Genomic DNA, 22,868 nt, shown 5'->3' with positions numbered 1-22,868 from the left:
AAATCCGTTCCCTTTCTGCCTTTTACTCTTTACTTACCCCCTCTGTATCATACTCTACCTTTTGTGTGCACGGTTCCGTTTTTCGGCTTTTCTTACAAGCGACCTGTCATGAATTTAGACGCAATCTAGCTTTCGATTTTTGAGGGATAACATCTCCACGAACGTATTCATAGTTTACACCGTAAGCCTATCATAATACACTAAAAGGAACACTGTATATAAACGCCAAAATCCTCCAAGATAAAGGGATGCAGAAACCAGACCAGCCGATCTACGCAAAACACCAATCGACGAAGATACTCTTTACCAACCGCGTGGAATACACAGCCTTTACACATAAGATAAAACACATATGTTATGTAGACATTAAAAGGCTTCCCCGATACTCCGTGTTTGCCCTCGAATTATGCCAGAGAGAAAAAATTACAAGAAAGCCAAAAGCCCAAGTTTCAACCCTTAAGAACCGATTCCATCAGCATGCGTTCCAAGTAAAACGCCGCCAAAGTTCAAGAAAAACATACGAAACCACAACCAAATCATTGAAGAACATAGGCTGGTGAGAATAAAGCAAAAACAAACACTACCAATAAAACGAAAAAACAAGAAGGGGGCATAGGTTTAATGGAATCCAGCCTAATATTAACCAACAAGCTCCACCCAGGAGTATTACCTTCAATCAACTTCTTCATCCTGAGTAGCCCTCGAGCTTACGCTATCACTTCTCCTGCTTGCTGCACTCAGCCCAGATGGATACCGTTTCTCACCCTTTACAACATCGTCGCCTCCAAGAACCGCAGCCTTATCTGCTGATTCGTAGCGATCTGTATCATCATCCTCGATGGTTTGTAATGTTGCAAGGCCTGTCTCCGACCCCATCTTCGCTAGAGGTAATACTGTAGTATCTAGCTGAGATCCCCCCTCCTTTATGGCTGATTCGTTCTCCTTATTTTCTCCACCTCTTTCATCCTGAATGACGGGCTCAATCGTAGACCAGCTAGTTTTGCGTGAGGGTTGGGTACTCGTCCGGACACTCTGGGTCCGGCGTATAGTAGTCGGTGTCCCAGAGAAAATGGCACTGCCGGATGGTGTCCGATTCTGTGGCTCTAGGCTGTTCATAATAGCCCCCGAATTTGCGATGTTCATACTTACAATTCGACGGCCAGAGGCGCCATTTGCAGATCTCGTTGTTCCAAAGACAGGGGGGCTGATAACGCGACGAAGTGGCTTGCCGGGAGTAGTTGTAGACTTTGCTAGGAGGAGGGATCGAGATTGATTGATAACACCTTCTAACATTCGTCTCTCAAGAGTTTCGGCTCTAGCTTCAAGGAGGGCGAGTTCCTCACGTCGAAGAGCAAGGGCAGTCTCGATACTTGATAGTTCAGCTGCTAAATGATGTTTTCGCTTGCTTAAGTCGTCGTTATCGAGCCGTAGAGAACATATAGAATTTTGAAGGTTCAATTCTTCTGCCTTCAATGCTGCAGTTGTCGCCTCAACAACGGACCTCTCCGCCAATGCCTTCTCCTTCGCTAATGTGGCTTCTGCGGCTGCGTGTCGTTCTGTAGCGGCATGCGTCTGGATTAGCGTCGTTTGGTTGGTAATGAACTCTCCCACCTGGGAGGAAGTCCCCTCGACTTTCTTCTGAATGTCATCTAGTAAGTTTAGCTGAGAAAACAACTTGGCCTGGTGATTAGAATGGCTGATTAAGGTTTCTAATTTGGAATTCACAGCATTGTCGTTTTCTTGGCCTGCGGGTGCCGTTAAGGTCAGAGATTTGATTTGCTCAGAAAGCCCAGCCACTGATATTTGAATTTCCGCTAGTTTGGGGTCCTCCTTGGTTAGCATAGAAGAGTGGATTTCGGCAAGTTTGACGTCGTCTTTCGTTAGCATAGAGGAGTGAATTTCGATAAATTTTGCGTCGTCTTTCCTGAGCATCAACTCAAGGATATTACCGAACCTCGGATCTTCTTTCGTAGCCATTGACTCTAGGATTTGGTCTAGTCTCGGATCTTCTTTTGTCAACATTGAAGAGTGGATTTCGGCAAGCTTGGGGTCTTCCCTAGTCATCATAGTGTCGAGGATTTCCATAAATTTGAGGTCACTCTTGGTTGGCATGGCCTCAATAATTTTTGTGAACTGGAGGTCTTCTTTGGTCGCCATGGTGTCAATAATCTCTGAAAATTTGAGGTCTTCTTTTGTAGCCATGGTGTCGATTATTTGTGTGAACTTGAGATCTCCTTTTGTGGCCAAGTTGATGTCCTCCTTTTTCAGCATTGCTTCGAGGATTTCTGCAAATTGAATATCTTCCTTTGTCGCTATGGGCCGAAGTAGCTCTGCGAAGTTGAAATCCTCCTTGGTAGGAATTGATTTGAGGATTTCTGCGAAGTTAAGATCTTCCTTCGTCACCATGGATTTGAGGATCTCGTCGAGTTTTGTATTGTCTTTCAGCTCCATGTCGGCATCTTCCCCTTCGGCTTTCCCAAGATTTCCTTCCATCTTCCCAGTCGGCGCTGCCGCGGGCCTTGCTAGATACTCCGCGACATCCTTCATTGCCAAGAGAATTTTTGCAAGAGTTCCATCGTCGCTCTGAAGTGATAGAACGGATTCCTTGACAGATTTGATGTCATTTTGGGTTTGTTGCTGGTCCTCACGGGCACTCTGGCAGTAGCTATCTAGTTGCTTCGAAAGCTCTGAGTTCCGGGCCTCCGTAGTCACAACAGACTGAGCAAACCCCTCTTTCAAAGAATCAATCAAGCTCTTTAGCTCATCCATCACCTTGGAGTTGGCGTCCTTCTCTTGAGCAAGTTCTTCCTCCACAGGACCCTTTGCTGCTTCAATCGCTTTAGAGCCTGACTCTTGTAGCTCTGCAAGCATAGACTCTAGCCTTTCGATGAGGGTAGCATTCATTTCTTTGTTCGATGAATTAAAGTTTTGAATATTTTCTTGTACTGATGAAATTGAGGTTTTCACACTCTCAATTTGTTCAGCATTCGTGGAAGCTTTATCTCCTAGTGTATCGAGATACTTAGCAACTTCGATGATTGACTGGGCTGTATTTGAAGTAGTTGACTTGAATTGTTCCTGTACGGTTTTGAGAAGGGCGGAAAGTTCCTCGACAGGGGCTTTGACCGAACTTTCCAGCGAACCAGCGAGGCTCTGAGTGGTGTCGCTAACTTTATCATTTGCCTCCGTTTGAGCTTTTTGGAACGCTTCCAATATTTCCTGGATCGACGCTGTTGTGTCTGCAATTCTGCTACTTCTTGTGACAATAGTCTCTAGGTTGAATTTGATATCCTTTTCGGCTTGGTTGACCACACTAGACTTCTGCTCCTGTGAATGTGCGATTGCCAATTGAGCCTTATCGAAATTGGCGGCGACAGTCTGGAGTTCTCGCAGAATGATTTCGAGGGCCTTCTCAGTGTGCTTCTCGCGTCCGAGAACGTCAGCTTGCAGGTCCTGCATAGCTTGCTTCATTCCATCACCATAGCCTAAAGCGTCTCTCACCCCATCAACAATCTTCATTGGGACTCCGCCGACAGACTTGTTGATAGTAGCAATCTCTCGTAGGATAATTTCCATTGCCTTTTCAGTGACCCTTTCACGGCCGTTGATATCGCTTTGAAGGTTCTCCATGGTGTGCTTGAGGTCCTTCCCCATAGCGCCAATAGCACTAACCGCAGCGACCGAGCCATCAAAAACGCGTGGAGGAGGGGCTTCGCCCTCTCTAACCTCGCCTCGAGGGGTAAACATTTGAGCGGCGGCTGCACTTTCTGTGATGACCTGGAGTTGCGTTTGGATCACATTCATAGAATCTCGCATTGTTCCTTCCACAGTGGCAATTTTTGTTTGAACATTCCCGAAGTCTTCTCGAAGGTTAATCTGGGTTGCCGAGGCAATTTCATCTGCACTCACAATCTTCGATTCGATTGTAGGAGTTACTTTGTTGAGCTCACGAAGAATTATTTCCAAAGCCTTTTCGACGACTTTTTCTTGAGCGCAGATGTCACCCTGCATGTCTCCGAGGGTGGCCTTTAGTCCAGCAAGGGTGGGCTCGAGCCCAAGGGCCGCATTTTGTACGGTGGCCGACGACTCACCGGGAGGACTGGAGGGGACCGCAGGGCCTCGAGATACAGCCGCTGAGATTTCCCCCAACTTTTGATTCAATACCTCGGCAGCCTTGTAGGTTCCTGCCTCGTTTCGGGAAGCCATTTCTATCAGCGTTTTAAGCATATCCTTGAGCTCGATGGTGCTAACAGCCCCCTTCTCATTTAGAATTCCTATATTTGAGTCCACAGGCAATGACTCTAGCCTCAAAGCTAGGTCTCGGATCTGAGAACTCAAACTTTCGACTATCGGTAATGGTGAATATCCAGGTCCTGTCAGCTGGAGATTGGAGATGAGATCCTTCACTTCTTCTGTGGCCTTGATATGATTTTGAAGTGCATCCTCAACGGGTTTTAGCTGACTTGAAACATCTCCCAGGCCGTTTGGGGGTGTATTGTTGATAAGGGACAAGGAATTCTGAAGATCATCCATTCGCTCCTCCATGCTAGTCTTTAAGACCTCGAGCAAACCAAGGATTAGACTATTATCATTGTCAACCTCTTGGCTATGGCTAGGATACCGAACAGCAGCGTTAGGTGACGAGCTTCTAAGCCCTGCCGATTGGATATTGCGGAGAACTTCGGAAATTTTGGACGACGTAGTTTTGCCCTGGGATAGAACCTCGGTTTGAATGTTTTCAAGGAGATCAGTAACTCGCCGTTGGCTCTCCTTGGTAGCCATTTCTCTAAGAATTCGGTCGGTCGAATGAGTTTCCATCGTAGCTTGGATATCTTTGCCAATAGACTTGCGCTTAGCATGTGACTGCCGCAAGACCTCCTCTGCGTCGCTCACAAAGCTGCGGTGAACATCTGGAGCTGACCCATAACGTGTAAGAGCATTGTCAAAATCCAGCGTATCATTAGTGGATGTTAGTGCAAGCCTTCCTCCGGGCCTGGTAAGTCCGGAAGCCAAATCCTTCAAGCTTTTTCTGATGTCTTCATCTCTATGGTTTGTGGCTTCCTTGAGAGACATCAAATCCATTGCATTGTCTTTGGATCTCCTGCTGAGATTTGCCATCTCTTTTTGGAGGCTATTCGAGATTGTGAGAAGATTATTGAGCTGCCCTGACAAGATATGAAAATCCCCAGAGCTGATTGCGGATGAAAAGCGATCAGGGACACCGTTGGAAGTTAGGGGGACGACTGGTGTAGCCACTGGCGGGGGGGCCGTATTCGGAATCGTAACTGGAGCATCATAGGCTGGTGGCATTCGAGCCATCGGCGGTTCAGCCTTTGGTTTGACGCTACCGAACATTGGAGGAATCGACACTGTCGAGACATCCCTCTCCCTTTCCTTCTTCGCAACCGGGCTTTCATTTTTGAAGGGACTGGTAGAGATACCATTCGTGGGCTTGGATCCACCAATTTGGTTGTTGAAGACGTTGGAGAGTTCCCGAACATTGCTTGAGGATTGTGTTTGGAGCGAGTTCAGCCGGCGATGGACTGATGAAGGTGTGAACGATTTAGTAGGTGATTGCTTGGTAGGAGAAGTTCCTACAGGGTGAAAATCTGGGGCGGTATTCTTGGGTAGCGGGGCTGGTCTTCTCAATAGATTTGAAGAGTCCCATCTACGTAAAGGTACGAATACCTGTCAGAAACTTTAATTGTTAATTTAGGCAACCCAAGATGAGGCTTACTTCGGTGGTGATGAGAAGTTTTGAGAGGCAGGCTTTCGCAGCTCTGGGAATTCCGAACCAGCCGGCATGATGATGAACAGAGATCCTTGTTAAGAGAAAACGAACAGGATCTAGTATGTGTGACTGGTTCACAAGTCACATCATTATGTCAGTGAATTAGTAAAATAGCTGGGATTACTGAGGCTGCTTGCTCACCTAGACGTTGTGATATGCTACGCTTTTAAGCTGTTCCGGTATGTGTGAATGCAAGGTACTGAAGTAGTTTAGGCCCAAAGCAAGAAGAATCTTGTGGGTCAAAAGAGGTAATGGTAGCGATAAGGAGGGAGAGGTTGAGGGGAAAAGATCCCGGATATGGATGGATGGAGACGATGGTAATGCAATGCAATGATGATGGTGGGTGATGATGAGAAAGAAGGAAGGAAGGATAGAGGGCCAGCAGGAGCGGCGGCAATGTGCATGCCTATGTACCTTATGCGCTTAGTATCACAGCTGTCGGCAAGTCTGTCAATATATTACTGACATATCATATAGCGAGATGAGCTGTCTATCAACAAAACAACAACAGAGGAATGCGCAGAGCGACCCACCAACGACCTGGTTGCTCTGTGGCGTCTGTGTTGCCAGGGGTAACTTGCCGGTCCGTCAGATCTTATCAGATCTTATCTTATCATAGAGGTTATTCAATCTGATCTTATCTTGAAGATCCCGTGACCTGCAATCATAGTCTTGGCCTGCGTTGTGGACAATTGCTGGCTTGGGAACTTGGGACTGCTCTTTGACTAAAGCGGCTTAGCCCTATTTTTCTCGTCAAACCCGCAAATTTCAAACCATATCGACGCTTTGTTCAACCGCATCGCCAACAGTACTCGACAGCATCATCACCGACATACCCGCCGCCACCCCGATACATCACCATAAACCTCCCCCCGTTTCGTTCACGAACAACCGACAAATATCCACAATGAAGTGTATGTTTTGGTATTCTCTTTTCCGACAATTACCATCGCGAAGGAATTTGATATTAGATGGAAATGTGCGAAAGATCTGGTTTCTGACATGGATGTTGGTGTTTTACAGTTTTGAAGCCAGGCCGTGTCGGCATTGTCACCAAGGGACGATATGCCGGAAAGAAGGTGCGAAATGGAACTTCCAACCCCGATCGAATATATATGATTGCAAAAACAAAAAGCCCCCCCCCGTTCGAGATCCTTTGGGGGACGCAGTTTCTTGTGAAGGAAGCGAGAAAAGCCATGAATAATATATTGACATTTTGCCGGTTGGATTGCAAATAGGTCGTCATTGTAAAGGTCCTTGATGAGGGCACAAAGGCCCATCCTTTCGGCCACGCCCTGGTTGCCGGTATCGAGAGATACCCAAGCAAGGTCACCAAGAGAATGTCGAAAAAGAGAATCACCAAGAGGTCGAAAGTAAAGCCATTCATTAAGGTCACCAACTACAACCACATCATGCCCACAAGATACACACTCGACATGGACACCATCAAGGGTACTCTGTCCGCCGACACTTTCAAGGAACCAACACAGAGGGAGGAGGCAAAGAAAACAGTGAAGAAAGCCTTTGAGGAAAGATACCAGAGCGGAAAGAACAAGTGGTTCTTCACTCGTATGTACCCCCCACTTGAAGCACGCCGCATTATTTGACCGATTTGGATATAACAATTGACTAATCAACAAAACCCGAATTCTAGCTCTACGGTTCTAATTTCTTTTTTGTTTTGGTCCGACGTTATCCCTCAATATCCCATTCTTCTGTAGCTTCATCCTTTTAACATCAGCCTACATGAGGCCCAAATCCACCACAGCCTTTCAAAAAGCCTCTCCCGCATTGTCCTATATACCTTCTTCTTCTGATGCACCCTGTCTCACGATACATTATACTCCTTTTCTTCATGTGTTACCGACATAGTTCAAAAGGTTTCCTTCGGCGCTGGTCTGTTTTATTGACAAGAAATATAATATTCTTTGTATGAACAAAGACACCGCTCCTCCTCGTCCTCCTCGTCCTCCTTCTTTGCTCCTCTTCTCCCATTATATCTAAGACGGAACCATAACCGACTATGTCATTTTATGACTTCACTTGGGGGTTGATCGGCCGGTATCGAGAACACGGACAAGAAGACAGGCCTCGATGAAAGTCCAAATAATGAAAATTATGGATTCATATAAATCACCAGTAGTTTATTTAAAATTAACTCCTTTGTAGTACCGCACCCTAAACCAGCTATATTATTACATACGCATTTCTATAGATCTAGGCCTAAATACTTGTATAGTGCAGAATCGAAAACACTCTAGGTTCAGCATGAGGTAAGGGGCAGCTCTGGCTCTGAGACTAAGTTAATTCTATGTTTATATAGGGATTTCTAATTTGTAAAGAGCGAACGGCTCTGGATGCAAATCTAGAGCTTCAGCTCTTGGACGCCATCAACAAGACGACGTTCAGTGTTCGCCCTATTCACCCGGCGGAAAAGGTTAGCTTAGATTTCCGCCAGCAAATTACAATCATGATAACATACCTGCTATTGACAAAATCTGGGTAGTTCAAGGTGAGCTCGGTAGCCCCGTTCAGGATGTTGTCAACGGCCTCAACGCCGAGCATGAAGCTGTGATCTTGGTTTCCAACCTCGTACTTCCAGCTACCGAAGCGGCCTCGACTCCAAATTCCCATATCCTTTAGCTTTGGCAGCAATTGATTGATTGCGCCATTTCGTTCGAGGGTTGGGGTAGGATATCCATGATCAAAAGCCCTATGGTATGTGCTGACGATTTCATCCCCTGGTTTGATAAGCTCAGTATTGACGGCACCTTGTATTGTGTCCTTCAGGAGGTTCTGGACATCTACTGGCTTCATGGTTGACTCGGACACCTCGAACATAAGCGACCAGTAGGGACCGTCCTTGGCTTCATCTGAAGTAGCAGGAGAACCATTCGCAAGTTGAAGTGTCGGCAGCTTTACCGATGATTGAGGTTGGTTGTTTGGAGAATAGTTGCTGAAAATAGTTGCACGGTAGAACGGACAGTCATCTTCAGGGAAGTAGAGCTGACCACTGTAAGTTAGCCTTAGGCTGCAAATCTGAATTTCTCGAAGCGACAAAACTCACCCAACACTTGTCTCCTATCCGTTCGGGCCTCTCGCCACGGATACCGACACCAATGACATGGGTAGTAGAGTAGAAAAGATCCTTAGTCCAAGATATTAGTTCCTTGTCCCCGATGAGATTAACAAGGCTATCGAGCGCCATAGTATTGATAAGTTTCTTATATTTGACTGTGGTCCCGTTCTTCATGGTGACGAGCTTCTTTTCAGCATCAACAGCGGTCACGAAACCGCCCTCACCAAAAATTGTATTCTCTTTTGGTAAAGTGTTAGCTACCGCGATCCAAATACCACCGGTTCCGCCCTCTGCAGGGAATCTAAACGTGGCATTTGGGCCCCAGTTAGGCGCTGGTTTGTTCAAGATGATGTTCTTTGTAACGGTTTTCAGATCCGGTGCGGCAACGCGCTCTCCGAGCCACTCGCACTGCATCTTCGTCGTCGGGACGGCCCAGACCTTGAAGTTATAGGGTCGCATGAACAAATCAGCAATACCCTCTCCCATCATTCGGACGATCCACTCATCAAAGTTCTTGGGTTTGATGTTAGCGACGCGGCATTCGAGAGCCGCGTCGATCATCCCATTCATGCAAGCAACTTTCTCGTCCTGTGGCAACAGGGAAATATTGTTCTGAAAGGGATACGGGACCCATAGGTTCTTGCATCTCACGTAGGAGACTCTCTGATGATGGTACCAGTCAGACTCCCTTGGGAGGGCCTCGTCCAGGCAATCATCAAAATACTTGTAGTGGGAGAAAATAACGTGACCGCCAACGTCGTACAACTGTAGCAGGGGGGGATTAGCAATTAAAACGTGCCTACAAGCTAGAATTGCAGTGTTTAGACTTACGAAGCCTTCCGGTGTCACATCGGTGGAAGCCAAGCCGCCCGGAGTCTCATTGGAATCCACAATCAACCAAGATGCTGAGTTCTATCAGGCCATTGAGGGGGTAAGCAGAGGGGTTCTTCTAGGATAACCCATCGGAGAGATCGGGTTCAAAGGGTTTCCCTTGGAGTGTGGTGCCGTGGTACAGAGCACCGAATGGTGGAGCAGGTGGAGAGGAGAAACAGAAACGTACCAATTGATTTAACCGTTTCGCAGCTCCAAGGCCCGTCGGACCGGCTCCAATCACCAAGACATCAACTTCTCTGGAGCGAAGTTAGTCAGCTGGCTGTGCAGAGTTTTATGGTTTTATAAAAATAAAAAATAAAATAATAATAATAATTCTCGCACGAACTTCGGTGTGACCTACAAGTTTGTTTGTGCTTGCTTTGGAGCAGACTCCTTGCCGGTAATAGTAGAGGCGATTGATGAGAGCATCTTTGCAAAACGGACAAAACAGCTCTGCAGGTGAAAGGAGCTTTAGCTTAGCTTAGCTAGAAGCGAGCGGGGGAGGATTCAATTGCTTTACGGGAAAGAGCAGGTGTAAGTACAATTGATAGACGAGGATTGGGGTCTAGTGAATTGAAGGGTTTTAGGACTGATTTTGTGATGATGATGATGAGGGGGAAAAGTTTGAGAGAACCAGCCAGCCAGTTTGAGTCCAAGCAAAGCTCAAGCTCTAAAAACAGCTATCTCTGTTGTGTCGTAAGATCCCTGCAGCAAACATACTTTAGTAAGTACTTAGTACTACATAGGTGCTTAGGTACTTACTTACTTATTTACTAGCACGTATGCCGGTGCCTCTGTGTACATAGTATGTCAAGTATGTACATGTACATACAGGGTTAGAAAGAAGAAGAATAAGAAGAAGAAGGAAAAAGAAAAAAAGAGGTTGATCAGTTGAAGGGGTCAAGCTTTCGGGATGAAACCGTGCCCGGCTGGAATAACCTATAATGTTACGGCGACGAGGGACTCTGCCACAACCGTGCAGCGACAGGCTGCCTTAATTGGTACTCCGGTTGTATGTAAGTTGTATTATCGTTGGTGGTTGTGGTGGTGGTGGTTGTGACCTTCCCCTGAAATTAGCCAGACGGTGAAACAAGACGACTTCAGAATGAGTTCTAGAAACCGTATTGACTTACATCTACAATTCCTGACTTACTCAGTAAATACATAAGTACTTATTCACTGTACGTTGTACTATGTATACGTAATATGATACGGTGGACTGGAAAGATGGTGAAGTGGCTGAGGGTATAGGTAGCAGCTCGTATTTCCCGAGACACCATCTCGATTAAGGTTGCCGCGATATGCAGTCTACCTACACACTTGTATGCACACCTGGATATAAGTAAATAAGTACTTAAGTAAAGGTATCCAGGAAGGTGTGAATGTTTTATAGACTTCGGGTATTATATCAACCTGTTACTAACATACACTTACTGACTACCTGGGTACTTACTTACTTACTTAAGTATGGATATGGATTAGGTATGCTGTCGGCTTGACTGAGCCACCTCCCCTTTTCCACCAACCCAAAATTGGTCTTGATATCTTCCATTTCGCTTGCATCTCTGCAAATTGCCTTCATCCAACAACCAGCCAGCCAACCAACCAACCAACCAACCAGCCAACCAAGTAACTAAGTACTTACTTAGTACTTACTCTTACTTACTACCTATTACTTCCTACCTACCTACTTACCTACCTACCCACATACTTGCATAGCCTCTTCCTCTTCCCCTTCCTCTTCCTCCTCTTCCTCTTCCTCTTCTTTTCTTCTCTCCATCAGACTTCTGGTTTGTTCCATTAAACCTTCTCCACCGTCACCGTCAAGCTTTCGCGTTCTAGCCACGGTACAGGTAACTGGGTACCTACTGACTACCCGGTCCGCCCCCCAATAAACTTTGCGCCAAAACTCTCCAACCAAAAATAAAATAAAATAAAATAAAACAAAATAAAATAAAAAAAAAAAGGTCCCCTTCGAATCAATCAAAATTCAATAAGAACCTTTCTCCCTCATCCCTACTCCGACAAATATTTTCCAGCCATCTCCAGCCATCTCCATCTCCATCTCCATCACTTTCCTCACCCCTGTATAGTCTTGCGAAATGTCCTCTAGCAATGATACGACGGAGGACAAAAGGGAACCTCTCATGAGCGACAACAGAGACGACCCAATTCTCCCTGTCAGCAATGTCCCTACCCCCACACGGCCGACGATACCTTCCGCTGCTTATGTCATGTATGTATCCCACCAACTACAATTCACGCCTACAGCATCATTTTTCTAATACTGGAACCTCTAGAGTCTGGATCGCCTTGAGTGGGAGCGTCATTCTTTTCAACAAGAAGATATTAGACAAAGAAAAGGGTCTTAATTTTCGTAGGTTTCCCCCTCTCCCTTGCCGGATTGACTTCTCGCTAACGATGAATCGCAGCCTTCCGTAAGTCTACTTTTTGCGCGTCCAACAACTTCTGGCCCCTTACTTATCCCCGCATTTCATGCTACCCCGCCATCCTACCTTTTCAAAAGCCGTCATCCTGATTAATTCCTTTGCTCATAATAGCGATTTTCCTTACGACATGGCATCTGGTGTTTGCAACAATTATGACACAGGTTCTCGCGAGAACATCAAGCCTCCTTGATGGCCTTAAGACCGTCAAAATGACTGGCAAGGTTTACTTGAGGGCGGTTGTGCCGATTGGTTTCTTCTTCAGCCTGAGCTTGATCTGTAGCAACCAGGCATACCTCTACCTCAGCGTCTCATTCATTCAAATGCTGAAGGTTAGTCACATGGACTTCGCTTGTTTAGAGATCTAGCCGTTGTTAGCTAACTCCGAACCTGTTACCTGCAGGCTACGACTCCAGTTGCTGTCCTTCTGGCGGGCTGGGCCCTTGGAAAGGACCGGCCGACTAGTAAGACGTTCGGAAATGTCTCTATCATAGTTCTCGGTGTCGTTATTGCTTCGTACGGTGAAATCAAGTTTGTGATGGTTGGGTTTATCTTCCAAGCCCTCGGTGTCGCCTTCGAAGCCACCAGGCTCGCCATGGTTGAGAAGCTCCTCAATTCACCGGAGTACAAGATGGACCCATTGGTGTCTCTCTACTACTTTGCTCCTGTCTGCGCTGCCATGAATTTTGTTATTTTCCTATCCTTGGAAGCCAGCACTATCACACTTGATGATATTTTCCGAGTTGGACCATTTGTCCTCGTGATTAATGCCCTAGTAGCCTTTGCACTGAACGTCAGCGTTGTTTTCCTGGTAAGTTTGTCACCTGTTTTTCAATTTGCCTGTGTGAACATTGCTAACAAGAACCTGCGATAGATCGGAAAAACCTCATCCCTCGTTCTCACACTCTGTGGTGTCCTGAAGGATATTCTCCTAGTTATTATCTCCGTAGCATGGATTCATGACCCCGTCAAGCCACTCCAGATCTTTGGCTATTCAATCGCTTTGGGAGGGTTGGTCTACTATAAACTTGGAGGTAAGTTGTCTACTCAAGTCCACTTTGGTTCCCGTACTAACAACACTCCCTTTAATCAGCCGACAAAATCAAGGAGCACTACGGCAGACTTTCTAAGGAAGGCGCCCTCCGGTGGAACGAGTACGGAACAAAGTATCCAGCTTACCGGAAAGCTGCCGTTTTCGGAGTCTGCGCATTTTTCGTTCTTGTTATTTTCTTTTCGTACAGCAATGCCGGTACTGCTGAGATCTCCGGACAGGTCGATGCCGTCGTCAGGGCTGGGGTCAACCATATCCATTCGAAACGCGGGCTTGAAACCGTGATGTCCTTTTTCTAGTGCCATTTCGGGAGGGGAAGCGGTTGGTGTTGATTCTCTTCTATGATTTCTCTTCTTGCCTACGGAAGATGTCATAAATTTTCATTTCATTTATTTTTTTATTTTTATTATTTTTATTTTTTATTCCCCACCCCCCAGTATATATAGAAATTTTTTTAGTTGTTTTCGTTTTATATGATTTTAAAGGATATATCTCGGTGAGGGATGGTGGTTGTCATGGATGAATAGGATGGTATGAGAGCAAGCCGAATATCGGGGAGGGTTCTAAATGTTTATAATAGCTGGGACCATTTGATCGTTTAGCCTACAGAGTAACGACGCATTCTAATTATAGGATCTTCTATTAAGATGTTAATAGCGCAAAATTAAAAAGAAGTATTTTGCTAGCCTCGAATCCAGAGCTATGTATCATATGTACTTACATTTACATTTACATTTACATTTACATGCAGGTGCCGGAACCCAGCGAGTGGAGCTATGTTGCCGAAGATGAGGGATGTTGCAAATATCTACCTAATTACCTCTTATTTAGAGTATGTAACTGGTAGCGAAGGATAAGGACGAACGGCGCAGTACGAGAGGAGCCGACAATAAAATTACGAAATCTGAAAAATTGCTTAATCTTGCGAATACATTACATATGTACAATGCAACCGACGTTTACAGGAAATTTCTGACAAAGAGCTCTCTGCAACAAAGTGGGTAATCGAGGTACCGGTATTAGGTAGCTAATACACCGGCAAAGACAAAATTTTTTGTCGACATCCTCAGCTCAGGTTCTTTGATAGTACGTAAAAGCATACACGTTCCTATCAACTCCAAAGCGCGAGACTTTCACATGTCAAAATTAAAAACGAGAAGAAGCTACTGTGTAGACAAACCTCTTTTTTTTTTTTTTTTTTTTTTTTTGGCTAGCGTCAACTCCTAGGCCCACCCAACCAGAGATCGAGCGAGGGACCCACTGTTCAACGTTACCATTATCGTGGATATTCCCTTCTTATCAAACCTATCAAGTCCGGTCGAGACGTCTAAGGGCATAGGGGGTCAACCTTAATGTTTAAAAAGAAAGTACGAAAGGAATTCGAAGCAAGAATATAAAACACACTTACGGCTGTGCACTGATGAGACCATTTGTGATCCGAAGTGGTGATATTTTCATCCTCTGTATCGATACGTACCTATCTAGCAGCTAGCTAGCTCAAGTGTCCCCCAACAAAACGTCCATATCTCTCCTCTTGGTAGTAATAAATATATATATAAGTATATCAAATATAAAAAATGCACGGTGATGCGGGTGACAGATAGGATGCACTATGTAAGTATGTATGTATGCATCACCCCCTTACTTAATGTAAGTAAGTAAGTACTAAGCACCTAGGTATATGTAAGTACCTCTTATGTTATCGAACTGGGCCAAAAACGTGGATACGGGTCCAAAGTGGGACGTTGACGTTTCCGTTTCGAATTCCTAAGGATTCAACAGGTTCTGAAAACAACGTAGCTGCATATGCGTCTGCATGGGAATCTTCCTTTTCTTTTTCCCCTTTCCTCTCCGGATGTATACGTAGTACTCGCTCATCCGGATGTGTATACAGATACCAGACTCGATATGAAATATTAATATGTAAATAGCCTCAAACACCCTGGCCGAAGCCAATGAGATAAACGAACATTAGATACTCTAACAGGACAGAATAGGAGATCCATCGCAAGCATGTGCTTGAAAGACACGATCGTGATAGTGGCTCCTTCATTCGAATCCGATTCGTAGAGCCAGCTAGATGCCTTGCGACGCTCGCGAAATCTAGTTCCTTTCTTTTTTTGCCTTTTCTTTTTTTTTTATCGCCGCAAACACGCCGCCGGCTTCAGGAATGCATATGCAACTGTCAGTTCGGTAAAGCAAGAGCGAAATAAAGTACTTTCTAAATAAGTACATGTCCATATCGATAATTTTGATCCGAGGTGCGAGATTATCCAGGTAATTCACCAGAAACTAGCAGTGGTATGTGCAGCAAAGGGACGTATCGGAGGGTACCAGCGCAGTGTGATACTTTACAGGGGTCCCAGGAGTGGAAGGGGCAAGGGAAGGAAGTCACTAGGTAGATTTTGATAGATGAGAGAAGTGGAAATTCTCCTTCCCGCCCCTCCATCATAGCTTTCCTGAAGCGTGTATGTATGTAAGAAGATACTTAAATCGGTACTTACGGTATGTTGTTGGTGTCGAGTGGTGAAAGTATAAAGGCGTGCAGATGCCCACTTCAGCTTCGGTGAGTTCTGATGAGTTTTGTAACTTATATTTGACTGACATCGACATCCCACGACATTCGATTCACATATCCAACCGAACTGAGGTGAGCTTACACACATAGACCCGCTCTTTGTTTTGTTTTGTTTTGTTTTGTTTTTTTTCCTCTTCTTTCTTCTTCCTTTTCTTTTTCTTTTCTTTTTCTCTCTTTTCTGCTGAGTCAGGTTGTGAGTTTCTGGCATGTGATTGTGATTGTGATTGTGGTTGTGGTTGTGGTTGTGGTTGTGATTGTGGTCAATTGTAACTTTCCAACACACCAACTAAACTTACTCGACGTCATCGATTTGTGTCTCGATTCTATATAATATCTTCTTCTTCTGCTTCACGATTAAGTACTTACTTACTTACTTACTTACTTAAATACCTAGTCTAGTTTTAAAGACTCATCCATACTACCTCCTACTCTAATAAAATTCATATACTATCAACAATGGCCACCAACGGCGAAACCGAGACCCACAGTGTCTTCTTGAGCCATCTTGGCTCTCTTCCCGTCGTCAGTGATGGCGTAACTTACTTCAAAGGTAAGTTCTTAATTTATCAATTGCTTCCCTCGACCAACCTAGGTACTTGATTTCTAACAACATACCTCCAACCTCCCAGGTCACCCCGTTGGACAAAGATCGCTCTCGATCTCTCAATCCGTCTACGACACCTTTGTCAAGCCTTTCTCCCCTTATATCGCCAAAGCCAATATCTATGCCGGCCCTTATGTCACCAAGGCAGACCAATTCGCCGACTCCGGTCTTGCCCAACTCGAAGAGCGGGTTCCAATTGTCAAGGAGCCCACCGAAAAGCTCAAAGAGAGAATAATCAACCTCCCAGTCTACCACACCGCACAGGATGCGCTTGCATTTGGCAACGAGAAGAAGGATTATGCTCTCAAGGTCTACAACGATGAGTATAACAAGGCTAGCAATGGACAGAAGAGCTTGGTTTCCGTTGCTAAGGCCGGGATCTCCACAACATTCATCTTGTCGACACAGACTATTGGGTGGATTGCTGGGTATTTGACAGCAAAAAAGGAGGAGGTTAAAGAGACTGTCAAGGAGAAGACAGCATCCGAGTAAACCTTCGGCATCGGTTATTTCTCTCTGTTTGTTCTATTTCTCCTCTTGGCTCGTGTGTAGTAATAGTATCTTTTTTTTTCTTCGAGTAGCGTTTGGTATTGGGGTATCAGGTATTGGGTTTGGCTTTTAACTTTCATTCTATCTTAATTCCTTTTCTCTGGATCTCTTCTATTCTATTCTCTTCTCTTCTCTTCTCTTTCTCTCCTTTCCTTTGTGTTTGCCGGAATGAGCGCAATCAATCAGGGTATAGATATCAAAAACTGAATGCCATTTTCTTTGTAATTAGATTGAAAACACTTAGGTACCTACCTACCTAACTACCTACTGAAGTACTTACCTACCAAGGAAGAAGAAAAAAAGGGAAAATGTTAAGGAGAGCAAATGAAACAAAGAAACGATGGACGCAACCCTCTCTCCTATTCATTGGACACGGTCTCTCCTGTGACACCGGCGCACTCTGCGGTCCGTGAACAATCGAGGATTCGGTCGTCGGAATACGAAGCTAATATAATGGTCGGAACCACCCCGGCGAACCATCAAGGTTTATCGCAGGGTCTAAGAGTCTCCGACCCACACGGTTAGTTTCAATTAGGAAAGTTCCAAACAAAGAATATGATAGCTTGTCCAGGCTTGTCATTTGATTTGAAAGAAGAGGAAGTCTTTTGGTTTTAACACGTGAAAGTGTGGATATGGGCTGGTCGCGGTACCGAGTGAGTGGCGGGATGACGGTATTGCATTGGGCAGGTGGCACAAAGGTAAATATAAGTGGGTACCTACATTTACGTATATGTCGTTCGTCTCCTGGCTTTAAATTTGGTTTCTGACATGTGCTTTTTCTTTCCACTTGACTTTACTTTACTTTATATACTTTACTTATATAATATAATATAGATATAAAATATATAATATCCGGTCCGAGAAACCTGGGATTTTTAATATTAATAGCCCGTACATCTGTTCGAATAGTATATATAGCTGAGCTGAGGGAAATGCACTATTTCCATGGATCCATGGTATTGTTGCCTTTCAAACAGGTAGTAAAGTATAAGGCCTATGGAATAGAAATTTACAAATGCAAGAAGATGATGATAACTTCGACAACCAACAAGGGCATACCTTATCGATCATTCTCTCTGGTCAGACTTACTTTAAGGAAGTAAGTAGAAGTATGCCATACTCAGCTCAGCCTCCGCAAGATCGGAACTCTGTCTTTTCTTCGCCCCGGGTTTACAATGTCCTCACGAGCTAACAATTTACTTACATACTTAAGTATGTAAGTAGGTCTGTCTATTTGTCTGTCTGTCTGTCTGTCTGCCTGTCTGTCTTGACCAAAAAAAAGCATATCGACGAAGATACGAGAGGTCCGATCCGCAGAGGCGCAGCAGATATCCTAATGGGTTCCCGCACGCCTGACCGACCATCCGTCAAGCTAGCGGTTGAAGTTGAAAGTTTGAGCTCTCGTGCGCGATTATCTGGATTGCAGGCTGCCGTTCCAGCATATAGTATTGATTTATTGGGAGGAGGCTTTGAAGTGTGAAGGAATTTATATTATCCAAGACGCAAGTTGCAAGTGAAACTGGCACTTCATCTTCATCTTCTCCGCCTAGCGTCATGCAATGCATCCTGGTATCGTACCAAGCCCGTGCGGGTTCAAGCTTTTGTCAGCAATCTGCCGACCGAAGCCTAAACGACTACCGTGAACTAACTAATTACTTAACTATTACCCAAGCCAGGCAAGCATTTGACTCGAGCCTGACATCTCGAGAGCTCGTTGAACCAAAGTTAAATCGATTACGATTCGATCCCGAAGCTTATTTGCTTTGCATGCTTTGGGGGGGATATTTTCCGGCGATACTCCAAGACAGACGTGACTGTACGAACATATGCTTGACTGGGATCTGGATTGCCGACACCCGGGGCTTGGCCAAAATGCTAGGCGGCCGTTACTGAGCGTCGAGAGCCCTCAATGCAATGGTGATGATGATGGAGGGTGCGCCTGACCTCGTACATGGCCATGGTGAACAAAGTCTGTCCTTCTGCTGCGCCCTGTTGCATGTTGGCCTCCAGAAGGTGATGTCAGACATGGGTGTTCCCCACACCCATGCGCTCGACTCGCCTGGGATTGGACGGTCGGAGCGAGCCATCCTGGTTTTGCCCGATCTGCGCATTCTTGGAGCCAAGAACCGGGGTGGCCAGTCCATGTACCGAATGTCGTGAATTGAAGGAAGCCAGCTAGAAGTCAGTCCGCAGAGCGGTGCTGCGAGCACAGTGCAGTGCAAACAGAAGCGGGCGCTGAAGACGGGAATCCGACCGAGAGAGATTCTGAGCGGGTTCGATTTGCTTCGGTTCAAATTATATAAGGACGAGGGGATCGCTTCTTTTTTTGATTTGAATTCTTCCTGCAACTGTCGCACTCAAGTTAAAAATCGACCAAATCGGCAACCATCAAATTCTATCTGATTGATTTTAATCGGTTTCTATCATCGATATCCAATAAGACGACTTTGATCAATCGATCCCATCTATCGCCAAAATGTCTGGTACTAACGGAAAAGCCACTCTCAATGCCCCAGCTTCCTATAGCGGAGCACAATCCTCTATCAGGTCCGAGGCCCCGCTTGTCGACGTTCAACCACCTCGTGTCGAAGACCTCCAACCTAGCTATGCTAAATTGGTTCCTGCTGTCGAAGACAAGCGTGAAAACAACTGGTACGGTAGCATGAGTGAGTAAAGCTTTCCAATACCCCCCGCCCCAACTCCCCTCCAAATTTTATACGTTGATAAGGATTTTAACAAGATCGATCTATCTAGTCAACGGTCTCGGTGTCATCATCGGTTCCTTTGGTGCTATTCCCTGCTGTATCTGTTGCCCAAATCCATACAAACCAGTCTCTCAAGGCAATGTCGGGCTGGTCACCAAATTCGGTCGATTCTCGCGTGCAGAGGACCCCGGCCTCGTTCGCATCAACCCTCTCTCCGAAAAGCTCATCATGGTCGACGTTAAGATCCAGATCTGCGAAGTTCCTCAGCAAGTTTGCATGACAAAGGATAACGTCACCGTCCATCTCACCAGCGTCATCTACTACCACATTATCGCCCCTCACAAAGCTGCTTTCGGAATTTCTAATGTCCGACAGGCTCTCATCGAGCGTACTCAAACTACCCTCCGTCATGTCATCGGTGCCAGGGTGCTTCAGGATGTCATCGAGCGTCGCGAGGAAGTCGCGCAAAGCATTGGTGAAATAATCGAAGAAGTCGCTGCCGGCTGGGGTGTCCGTGTCGAATCCATGCTCATCAAGGACATTATCTTTTCCCGCGAGTTACAGGATAGTTTGTCGATGGCGGCACAGAGCAAGAGGATTGGTGAATCCAAGATCATTGCTGCGCGCGCCGAAGTCGAATCCGCCAAGTTGATGAGACAGGCAGCTGATATCCTTAGCTCCAACGCTGCTATGCAGATCAGATACCTCGAGGCCATGCAACAAATCGCTAAGACATCGGGATCAAAGGTAATTTTCTTGCCCGGCGCTAACAATGGCCCGGCGGCTCTCAAGTCCGGTGACTACAGCCAAGACGAAGCTGGTCCTTCCGAGGGGCCACTTAGCGAGGCCTATAAGGCGCAGATCCTCGAAAACATGTAAATTGATACATGATTTTGGGACCCTGATGCTTGTTTGCTTGCCGAGACTCTGGTGATGAGATCGTGCATTCGAAAGAAACGAACCTTCATAAAGATTCTCCCCATTGAATCCCTAGTGTTAATTATCGCAGACGACAGCCTTGAAATGGAGAGGTTATTGTCATTATTCTTAATTCTTACGTTACTGTCATCTGCTTCCTTTTGCACGTTTCCGGCAATTGTTTTCTGTCCTGAGAATTGGTTTCTTCCACCCGTTTCTTCCTTCCGGGCGTTTATGGTGTATATAATGGCTGTTTTCTACGTATAACCTGGATTGTGTAATGATAAAATGATAATTTTCTTAATGACCATCTATAAGGTTCTATGTGGTAAAGAAAGAAAGGTGGAAAAAGGCCCCGCTATGCATCCAGTAGAGTAAACCTCATATAAGGTTTGAAAAGTAGAAGAGTAACGATAGAAATAAGAAAGTGAACGGAAGCCTGCACGAACTGGATGACGAGAGCCAGATCTGGAGAGACGGGGCCTACGCGATAATAGTATAGAAAGGATAGGTAGAAGAACGATAGTCAATGAATCGAATCCTCCCTGTAGTAGACTTGAATGCCGTAAAGAGTCGCTAGCCTGGTATCTTGTATAAAGAAAGAAAAAAAAGAAAGAAAAAGTAAAAGAAAGAAAGAAAAAAAGGGTGAGAAGAGACTGAAATCAAAAATAATAGTAGCAATGAGCGAGGAGAGAAAGCCAGCCGTGCGATGGGGTTGAGCCAAGGGGAAAAAGTCCCGGAAAGCGAATGAGGTTTTCAAATAGCTCCGCCTAGCGAATCTACTGAGCAGGTGGAGTTCCAATTCGCTCTACCGTAATCCTGAGAGCGCCGTTGTTTGTAGCTTGCATTTCGGCGACAAGTATTGTATCAGGATCCCAGAAAGCCTCGTTAAGGATGATCACTTCCTCATCATCTTCGTCTTCTTCAACATCTCCATTTTGATCGCCAGCAACATCTTCGTCTTCGCCAGCCCAAGCGTTCTCGTCAGCGTTCTCGAAATCATCGTTTGCATAGGAATCTTCGGCGTACGCCTCCTGGTAGTAGGAACTACCGAGGTATGGGAAAGGCTGAGGGTCCCAGTCGTCATAGGGATCAAGAGTTCGGGAGGCATCGACCGGATTCTGAATCTGATAGATTGGGTCTTCGTAGATGTCGAACATCAACGATGGAGGAGGCCTGTAGGGAAGGAATGGAAACGAATCAATGGTTTCAAGCGAAACGACCTGTCGGAAAGGTCGCACCTCACGAAGATAGGTGGTCGCCATTTCATCATCGGCACCATCCGTGGAAGGAGTAGGAGCGGATTGTTCTGGCATGTTGGTGTCTGAGGATGAAGAGGACGAAGCTGAAGATGAGATTTCAGTATCCGAGGAAGTAGACCAATCGGGAGAATTCGGTCGAACCGGTGCTGGCAATTGAGGTGGAATTCTGTCCGATTGTCCCGCAATGAGGGTAGATGGAGATGGGACACTTGGACGAGATGTATTGATGTGTGGGATAGATGGAGGCGGGTATGGAGGGTTTCTGATAGGTTGCTTGCCTTTGGTGTAGAGGTAGGTTGGAGGCCGACGGGTTCGTTTGGGGTTCAGCGTACGTGTGACGTCCCTGTTAGTAAGGAGGATCTGGGAGCCACTGAGACGGAGCATGATGGGATATTTTTGAAATGGGAAAGCGATTGAAGGGCGTCTAAACTATGTTCGCGAATATTATTCGGGTCGAAGTTCAAGCCTGAGGCATTGACATTCGATGATTCTATTACGAGGTGGGGACTTCTTTCTTGAAGCTGGTGGGTGTTACGTGAATACTGAACGACGGGCTAAATGGTAGATGGACTGATTGACTGGGTAAATAATTTATATATCTATATCTCCATCTGCATCCACATCTCCGTCTACATGCATACTTGTGCATCGTGGTACTTATTATCATTACTGCTTAAGTACTTTTATGTATACCGGACAACCTAAGTAACATGTCCCTGCCTGCCTAGGTAAGTATCTACCTAATCTACTTAAGCATCCAGGCACTCCAATATTCGGTATCTAGTAGTAGTTATATCTAGGGATGTGCTGCTTACCTACCAAGTACATGTATATTCATGCGATATTAGTGCGTGGCAGGAAATGTGTTGTCTGCGTGGTAGACGCACATGTGGCTGGTAACAGGAGTAGCTAGCGGGTTGATTGGCGGTTCGGGTGATACAGTCCATGCATCAGGTTACTGCAACAACAATAAACAAAAACAACAATCAACAATTCCCACCTTCACGACAC

The 22,868-nt window shown here is 45.6% G+C and overlaps 7 protein-coding genes across 7 annotated transcripts; 4 read left to right on the top strand and 3 right to left on the bottom strand.

Moving 5' to 3' along the window:
• Nucleotides 1–672: 672 nt before the first annotated feature.
• AOL_s00109g172 (uncharacterized protein) lies at nt 673–5,805 on the bottom strand (the record flags this gene model as incomplete). Its single annotated transcript, XM_011126653.1, has 2 exons — nt 673–5,668; nt 5,738–5,805. The coding sequence occupies 2 exons, from the start codon at nt 5,803–5,805 to the stop codon at nt 673–675; spliced, it is 5,064 nt and encodes a 1,687-aa protein (XP_011124955.1).
• Nucleotides 5,806–6,698: 893 nt separating this feature from the next.
• AOL_s00109g171 (uncharacterized protein) lies at nt 6,699–7,459 on the top strand (the record flags this gene model as incomplete). The annotated part of the gene is made up of 4 exons (XM_011126652.1): nt 6,699–6,705; nt 6,815–6,870; nt 7,030–7,360; nt 7,446–7,459. The coding sequence occupies 4 exons, from the start codon at nt 6,699–6,701 to the stop codon at nt 7,457–7,459; spliced, it is 408 nt and encodes a 135-aa protein (XP_011124954.1).
• A 697-nt stretch (nt 7,460–8,156) lies between these two features.
• On the bottom strand, nt 8,157–10,172 carry AOL_s00109g170 (uncharacterized protein; the record flags this gene model as incomplete). The annotated part of the gene is made up of 6 exons (XM_011126651.1): nt 8,157–8,208; nt 8,274–8,797; nt 8,859–9,635; nt 9,702–9,782; nt 9,931–10,000; nt 10,105–10,172. The coding sequence occupies 6 exons, from the start codon at nt 10,170–10,172 to the stop codon at nt 8,157–8,159; spliced, it is 1,572 nt and encodes a 523-aa protein (XP_011124953.1).
• Nucleotides 10,173–11,845: 1,673 nt separating this feature from the next.
• On the top strand, nt 11,846–13,540 carry AOL_s00109g169 (uncharacterized protein; the record flags this gene model as incomplete). The annotated part of the gene is made up of 7 exons (XM_011126650.1): nt 11,846–11,979; nt 12,044–12,120; nt 12,176–12,181; nt 12,305–12,522; nt 12,594–13,001; nt 13,065–13,224; nt 13,284–13,540. 7 exons carry the CDS (start codon nt 11,846–11,848, stop codon nt 13,538–13,540), a joined length of 1,260 nt encoding a protein of 419 aa, XP_011124952.1.
• A 2,735-nt stretch (nt 13,541–16,275) lies between these two features.
• On the top strand, nt 16,276–16,915 carry AOL_s00109g168 (uncharacterized protein; the record flags this gene model as incomplete). Its single annotated transcript, XM_011126649.1, has 2 exons — nt 16,276–16,369; nt 16,449–16,915. The coding sequence occupies 2 exons, from the start codon at nt 16,276–16,278 to the stop codon at nt 16,913–16,915; spliced, it is 561 nt and encodes a 186-aa protein (XP_011124951.1).
• A 2,533-nt stretch (nt 16,916–19,448) lies between these two features.
• AOL_s00109g167 (uncharacterized protein) lies at nt 19,449–20,556 on the top strand (the record flags this gene model as incomplete). The annotated part of the gene is made up of 2 exons (XM_011126648.1): nt 19,449–19,638; nt 19,727–20,556. The coding sequence occupies 2 exons, from the start codon at nt 19,449–19,451 to the stop codon at nt 20,554–20,556; spliced, it is 1,020 nt and encodes a 339-aa protein (XP_011124950.1).
• Nucleotides 20,557–21,374: 818 nt separating this feature from the next.
• Nucleotides 21,375–22,241, bottom strand: AOL_s00109g166 (uncharacterized protein; the record flags this gene model as incomplete). The annotated part of the gene is made up of 1 exon (XM_011126647.1): nt 21,375–22,241. One exon carries the CDS (start codon nt 22,239–22,241, stop codon nt 21,375–21,377), a length of 867 nt encoding a protein of 288 aa, XP_011124949.1.
• Nucleotides 22,242–22,868: the final 627 nt, after the last annotated feature.

This window comes from Orbilia oligospora, assembly GCF_000225545.1.
Source record: "Orbilia oligospora ATCC 24927 unplaced genomic scaffold scaffold00109, whole genome shotgun sequence".
Lineage (NCBI taxonomy): Eukaryota > Fungi > Ascomycota > Orbiliomycetes > Orbiliales > Orbiliaceae > Orbilia > Orbilia oligospora.
This window is presented reverse-complemented; position numbering and strand designations above follow the sequence as displayed.